Below are 7,370 nucleotides of genomic sequence, written 5' to 3' on the forward strand. Positions count from 1 at the left end.
GGGGCTTGTTCGGGTTCGAGGCGTCGATGCCCTTACGTTTGCCTAAGGTCTTTTCCTAAGTTAATATGGCTGCGGCCGGCGAGCCGCTGGGACGTCGGTGAGGAGAGGAGGCGAGGTCTTTCCGAGGTTTTGGCTACGATTCCCCTCAGCAATGGCGCTTCGGTCGGGGTTCTGGGAGCTGTTGTCGGTTCGCAGGAACCCCGGTAATTTCATCTTCCCACGTCTCTCAGATTACTCCCCCGGGTCAGCACAATGTGCACATGCAGGTCGTCTTTTGCATTCAACATATACCATCGAAAAGTAAACGAGCTAACAGCATCGTGATGACACTAGTAGAAAATTAAGGACCAGGGTCTGTGATGACTACACCCCGTGACCGAACATACCTTTTGTCCCCCTTCCAGGGCGCGAAGACTGAGGGGGAGAGGATGGAGACAAGTTAGATCATATTTTTGTTTTGTCCGTTTCGTCACTTTTTTTTTTTTTTTTTTGCGGTACGCGGGCCTCTCACTGTTGTGGCCTCTCCCGTTGCGGAGCACAGGCTCCGGACGCGCAGGCTCAGCGGCCATGGCTCACGGGCCCAGCCGCTCCGCGGCATGTGGGATCTTCCCTGACCGGGGCACGAACCCGCGTCCCCTGCATCGGCAGGCGGATTCTCAACTACTGCGCCGCCTGGGAAGCCCCGTTTCGTCATTTTTTAAAGATACGTATGGTTGTTTACGTTCTTAGGGTGTCGGGTGGCAGTGCTGTCGACCAGTTCCAAGCCAGCGGTGAAGCCTGAAGCGGACCCCGAAGGAAATGAAGCTGTTGCCCCGGAGTTCACCAACCGGAACCCCCGGAATCTGGAGCTCTTAGCTGTAGCCAGAAAAGAGCGGGGCTGGGGGACAGTGTGGCCCTCCCGCGAGTTCTGGCACAGGTAATTAACTCTGCTAGGTATTGACCACAGAGCATGCATGCTGCTCTGCAAATTGTTTTCATCAGTTCATTTGAGGAACGTGCCCGGTAACTGCTGGCGACTCTCCTCTCAGGAAGCTGCCTTGCGGTGGGTCTAGGAGGGGTTAGTGGAGGGGGGCGGCAAACAATAAATACGTAGGTGTCATGGAGGAAACTGAAAGAGGATAAAGTTAGAATGGGGAACTGGTTGACTAAGACCCCTCAGAAAATAGGAAGAAGCCGAACTATCTGCCAGGAAGAGCGTTCCCAGCAAGGGAAACAGCTAGGGTGGGAATGAGCTTGGCGCGTTTGGGGCACCGAAAGGCCTGTGGACCTGGAGCTCAGAGGGCCGAGAGGTGGGTAGGAGACACATCATTAGCTCTGTAAATCAAGTAAGCGCTTTAGACGCTATTCTCACTACGGTGGGAAACTATGAGGGCATTTAAAATTTGAGCCCGAATGGAAGATCATTCTGGTTCCTTTGAGGAGAACAAATTTTTAAGGGGGCCGGTGGTAGAGACAGGAAGAACGTTAGGAGTCTCTTCTTTGTTATAAAGATGGCCAGTTACTGAATGCTTTGTCTTTGCCAGGAACTATGCTAGGTGCTTTATGTGCATTTTCTCATTTAATCCTTAAAAGTACTTTTTGAAGCAGGTGCAGTAATTTCCTCCGTTTTACAGGAGCAGGGGAATTGAGCCTTAGGGAGACAGGAGGGGGTCAAAGAAAGGGGGCAGGCAGTTCATCGTCGAAATAATCTGAATCTTGAATCCTGAATTTTTTTTTGAAATACCCAAATTATCACTTTTACTTAATATTTGGATTATTTAAATAATTGGAGATCTGTTTCCCCCCTTTTTTCCCTATCTCTCCATTCACAGTATTATCAGTATAAAATTGGAAGTGACCTTGGAGATAATGAGTCCTACTCCTTTGTTGCGCTAATGGTTTAAGACAAGGATCAGCAAACTATGGCTCCTGGGCCAAAGCTGGCTTGCAGGCTAAATATTGTTACATTTTTTTAAAAGATTTTAAAAAATGCAAAGAATATTTTGTAATGTGAAAATTGTGTAAAATTTAAAGTTCATTATCCACAAAGAAAGTTTTATGGGCACCCAGCCACCACTCATTCTTACCTGGCTGTTCTGGAATTACTGTGGCTGAGTTGAGCAGTTGGACCCATGTTGTTACCTGAAAACTAGGTTCACCTCTCGGTGGATGTCAAGCCAGAAGACGCAAGCAAGCCAAAGATCAGGAGAAAGAAGGATTTATTACTTGCAGCAAGTAAGGAGAACCCCGGGGATCTTCCCCAAAGCAGGGTCACGCGGAACAGCAAAACTGCGGGAGCTTTAAGCTAAGGGTACAAGCATATTCATGAAGGGGCTTGAACAGAGGAGAATTCAGCATAGAATTGGGGCCAGGGTCGACAGGGTCCTAGCGTTAGTTGATTGAAGTCACAGGTGTCAACATAGTCATTTCCATCCTCCACCTGAGGATGGAGAAACTTAAAGACGGTATCAGATTGTTATATATTTCCCTTGAGGAGGAACTAGGACTCTGTTTTACCACTAGACTATTGTTTCTTGACTGCTTTTCCTTTGTTCCTGCATTCCCTTACTTCCCTTAAGATCATTAATTACTGAGACCTGTTCAAGAGCAGGCACTGTGGCCAAGCTTAGAGCACAAAATGGCTTAGGCCAAAAATGGCTTCTCTTATGTGGAGAAAGACATGCTAGTTCTCTTTCTCCAGGGACCCTCTACCCTCTCTGCTTACAATATGGCCTGCAAACCATAAAATATTTACTATCCGATCCCTTACAGAAAGAGTGTGTTGACCCCTGGATTAAGAGATTGTGATTGTTAGTAGGGCTACCAGCGAAACTAGGAGTAGAACCCACATTTCTAAATCTAGTGCTTTTTATGCTATTTCACACTAAGAATCTTAGTATAATGTTTGATTTCAGTGTTTCCTTTATCATGAACTTAATTTCTAAATGTGTAATGTATACAAATGTTGTAAAATCCAAAAGGGACTATAGTTTCTGTGTATCCTTCTAGAGCTAGTCTATGCAGATAAGTATGAACTTGTATTTTTTTCATTATAAATCTTACCACATCATATATATTGTTCTGCATTCCCCCACCCACCTCCTTCACCCCCCCCAACACACACACACACACACACACACACACACACACTTAAAAATACATCTTGGAAATATTTTGTGTTGGTGGGAACATTGGCTCTGGAGCCAGACCCCTGGACTTAAATCCTACCTAGCTTCATTACTTACCATTCATTAGTTGTAACCTTGCTAAGTTACTTAACCTTTCTGTGTCAGTTTCTGCAGCCCAAAAAAGAAAAAAAATAAGAAAGAAAGAATAATGGAATTAGTTTGAGACATGAGCTATACCTGTAAACAATTAGGACTCCCTGGCACAGTAAGTGTTCAGTAAATGTTAGCAACAGCAGCATCATAAATTGCTACTTTGTTCTTAATTATGTAAAATAACTGTTTGAAGTAACTGTGTAAAATACCGTAGCCTTACGTTTAGGTCTTTAATCCATTTAGAGTTTATTTTTGTGTACTGTGTTAGGAAGTGTTCTGATTTCATTCTTTTACATGTAGCTGTCCAGTTTTCCCAGCACCATGTATTGAAGAGTCTGTCTTTTCTCCATTGTATATTCTTGCCTCCTTTATCAAAGATAAGGTGACCATATGTGCGTGAACACTCTATGACATAAATCACAGTAAGATCCTTTTTGACCCATCTCCTAGGGAAATGGAAATAAAAACAAAATGGGACCTAATGAAACTTAAAAGCTTTTGCACAGCAAAGGAAACCGTAAACAAGAAAAAAAGACAGCCCTCAGAATGGGAGAAAATATTTGCAAACGAAGCAACTGACAAAGGATTAATCTCCAAAATGTACAAGCAGCTCATGCAGCTCAATATCAAAAAAAGCAAGCCAATCCAAAAATGGGCAGGAGACCTAAACAGACATTTCTCCAAAGAAGATATACAGATATACAGACTGCCAACAAACACATGAAAGAATGCTCAACATCACTAATCATTAGAGAAATGCAAATCAAAACTACAATGAGGTATCACCTCACACGGATGGCCAGAATGGCCATCATCAAAAAATCTACAAACAATAAATGCTGGAGAGAGTGTGGAGAAAAGGGAACCCTCTTGCACTGTTGGTGGGAATGTAAATTGATACAGCCACTATGGAGAACAGTATGGAGGTTCCTTAAAAAACTAAAAATAGAACTACCATATGACCCAGCATTCCCACTACTGGGCATATACCTGAGAAAACCATAATTCAAAGAGTCATGTACCACAGTGTTCATTGCAGCACTATTTACAATACCCAGGACATGGAAGCAACCTAAGTGTCCATCAACAGATGAATGGATAAAGAAGATGTGGCACATATATATACAATGGAATATTACTCAGCCATAAAAAGAAACGAAATTGAGTTATTTGTAGTGAGGTGGATGGACCTAGAGTCTGTCATACAGAGTGAAGTAAGTCAGAAAGAGAAAAAAAATATCATATGCTAACACATATATATGAAATCTAAAAAAAGAAGGTTCTGATGAACCTAGGGGCAGGACAGGAATAAAGATGCAGACATAGAGAATGGACTTGAGGACATGGGGAGGGGGAAGGGTAAGCTGGGACGAAGTGAGAGAGTAGCATTGACATATACACTACCAAATGTGAAATAGATAGCTAGTGGGAAGCAGCTGCATAGCACAGGGAGATCAGCTCGGTGCTTTGTGACCACCTAGAGGGGTGGGATAGGGAGGGTGGGAGGGAGATACGTATAGCTCATTCGCTTTGTTATACAGCAGAAACTAACACAACATTACAAAGCAATTATACTCCAATAAAGATTTTAAAAATAAAATACCGTTGCATGGCTGTTTTAATTAACTGACTGCCTATTGATGATTATCTTCTATGATTTCAAACAGTGTTGAAATGAATTGTCTTGTCCATGCAATTTAGCAGTGAGATTGGGCATATTTTCATGGGTTTAAGAGTTATTAATATTTTTCTTTTCTGTGAACAGTCTGTCCATCCTTTGCCTATTAAGTTACTGGTTATTTCCTTATTGATTATAGGAGGCTTTTTACATATTATGGAAATTAGCACAATATATGATTTAAAAGTATTTTTTGTTTAATTGCTTGCCTTTTGACTTTACTGTTTTGTTTTTTGTTTTTCTTAGCATGCAGAAAACTTTGTTAATTTTTTTTTAAACAAAAGCCATATGATGTAGTTTGAGGTCATGTTAAATAGCTTGATATAGTTAAATAGGTTTATCTTACTTTGACATTACTTAAAACTTCTCCCATGTTGTCTTATAGTACACTTATGATTTCTGTTTTTATATTTAAATCGTTAGCTAGAAAATAAAAGCATATAGTAAGGGGACTTCTCTGGGGGTCCAGTGGTTAAGACTCCACACTCCCAATGCAGAGGGCACGGGTTCGATCCCTGGTCAGGGAACTAAGATCCCACATGCCACATGGCGTGGCCAAAAAATAAATAAAATATTTCCTTCCTTTAAAAAAAAAAAAAAGCATGTAGTAAGTATATTTTTATCCAGTGTAGGGTCAGCAACTTAGCTTTGCCTCTTCAAATCCTTTTTTGAAGTAGATGCTGTGTAAATCTCAGCAGTCAGAAATACCAAATTTCTCCTGGATATTTGAGGCTAAGTAGAAATGTTTGGTTTATTGCTGATGATATTCTCATAAAAGCAAGGGGAAAACACCTTTCCCGAGTAAAAGCCAGGTTAAGTATGCTGAAGTAAATGAACCAGACATTACATTCTTGAGAACTATTTCGGCATTTATTCACCTGAAGTCATTTATCTTTAGAATTCTTTTATGATTTTATTCTCTCACCTCATTTAGGTTGCGAGTTATAAGGAGTCAGCATCACATAGACGCACTTGTTGAGCATCGCAATGGCCAGACTGTGGTTTCGGCATCCACTCGTGAATGGGCCATTAAAAAACACCTTTATAGCACCAGAAATGTGGTGGCTTGTGAGAGTGTAGGACGAGTGCTGGCAGAGCGGTGCTTGGAAGCAGGAATCAACTTCATGGTCTACCAACCAACTCCTTGGGAGGCAGCCTCAGACTCGGTATTTTTGTTTTCATGTACTTAGTTAAAAGGTATTGTGTTAATTCTTGACACTAGATATGTACATAATAATAGTTCCATTTATTAAGTTCTTTCCAAGTGTCAGAGCCTGAGGTGAGTGTCCTGATGTGCATTACCTCACAGCAGCCTATAGCATGTCAGGACTCATGTTCTGTAGGTCAGCTGAGGCTGGCTGGCCCAGTCCTTGTGGCACGGGGCAGGGTTCAAACCCACGTGACCGATTTCATAGCCATAATGTTGACCACTCTGCTTCCCTATTCATATAGTAACATCTTGTCTATAGAATATTTTAAAATGCTGCTAATCCTTGACATCTCTACATCCTCTTTTTTCTTATCTGTGTCATTATTAAGGTCACTTTCTGAAAAACCATTGTAGGCTGGGAAGTTAGCAAGGATAAATCAGTTGTTTATTTCTCTTTCTCTTGGGAAGTGAACTATTGTTAGCTTGTGGTGTTGACTTAATCTTTTCCTTTTTTCCTGATCTTCAAAACCAGATGAAACGACTGCAGAGTGCCATGACAGAAGGTGGTGTGGTGCTGCAGGAGCCTCGGAGAATCTATGAATGAAGCAGAAGTGTTGCTTGATACTTGTAAATGTAAAGCTGTCAGCTGTTCGTTCATCAGAAGAGAGTCTCTAGACGAACCGCCAGCTTGGACGTCCTGTACAGTAACCTAACAGTGGAATGTTATTAGTAGTTAAGGTTGTCCTCTTCTCCCCTTGTGTGTGTTTGTTTTAAATCCAGGGCTAAATTCTTCTCCTCTCTGTGATGTGAGAGAAGTATTTGAGAAGAGCTGTTGCCAATTATAATTAACTATTTTTTTTTTTTGCCGTACGCGGGCCTCTCACTGTTGTGGCCCCTCCCGTTGCGGAGCACAGGCTCCGGACGCGCAGGCTCAGCGGCCATGGCTCACGGGCCCAGCTGCTCCGTGGCATGTGGGATCTTCCTGGACCGAGGCACGAACCTGTGTCCCTTGCATCGGCAGGCGGACTCGACCACTGCGCCACCAGGGAAGCCTATAATTAACTTTTGAGGAACAAATGTTTATAAGTTAAAGAATAAAGGTATATTGTGAACTCTTATTTTCTGGTTATATGACATTTTCTCTGCCTTTGAGCTCACTGTGGCATGGGTACACATAGGTTTATGCATTTGTCACCGTGGCTGGGTTGCCGCTCAGGGTGTGGAGGTGTTTTTTTAATAAGAGATGTCAATATCAGTCAATTTATTATAAACAGTCATGTGA

The 7,370-nt window shown here is 42.3% G+C and overlaps 1 protein-coding gene across 2 annotated transcripts; it reads left to right on the forward strand.

Annotated features, from left to right (window-relative positions):
- Positions 1-43: 43 nt before the first annotated feature.
- Positions 44-7,206, forward strand: MRPL18 (mitochondrial ribosomal protein L18). Of its 2 annotated transcripts, none has more exons than XM_030853018.2 (4): positions 44-203; positions 730-916; positions 5,873-6,104; positions 6,621-7,206. In XM_030853018.2, exons 1-4 carry the CDS (start codon positions 152-154, stop codon positions 6,690-6,692), a joined length of 543 nt encoding a protein of 180 aa, XP_030708878.1. In that variant the 5' UTR covers positions 44-151; the 3' UTR covers positions 6,693-7,206. The 2 variants fall into 2 exon arrangements, with proteins under 2 accessions (XP_030708878.1, XP_030708879.1); XM_030853019.3 differs by having other exon boundaries at positions 5,873-5,955.
- The last annotated feature ends 164 nt before the right edge of the window (positions 7,207-7,370 follow it).

This window comes from Globicephala melas, chromosome 14, assembly GCF_963455315.2.
Source record: "Globicephala melas chromosome 14, mGloMel1.2, whole genome shotgun sequence".
Lineage (NCBI taxonomy): Eukaryota > Metazoa > Chordata > Mammalia > Artiodactyla > Delphinidae > Globicephala > Globicephala melas.

What these genes read in the sequence shown, in the direction of transcription:
- MRPL18 (XM_030853018.2), top strand. Translation starts at nt 152, where the DNA reads ATGGCGCTTCGGTCGGGGTTCTGGGAGCTGTTGTCGGTTCGCAGGAAC. An exon ending in TCCCGCGAGTTCTGGCACAG is followed by an intron (nt 917 to 5,872) that starts GTAATTAACTCT and finishes CACCTCATTTAG; the next exon opens with GTTGCGAGTTATAAGGAGTC. An exon ending in GGGAGGCAGCCTCAGACTCG is followed by an intron (nt 6,105 to 6,620) that starts GTATTTTTGTTT and finishes CTTCAAAACCAG; the next exon opens with ATGAAACGACTGCAGAGTGC.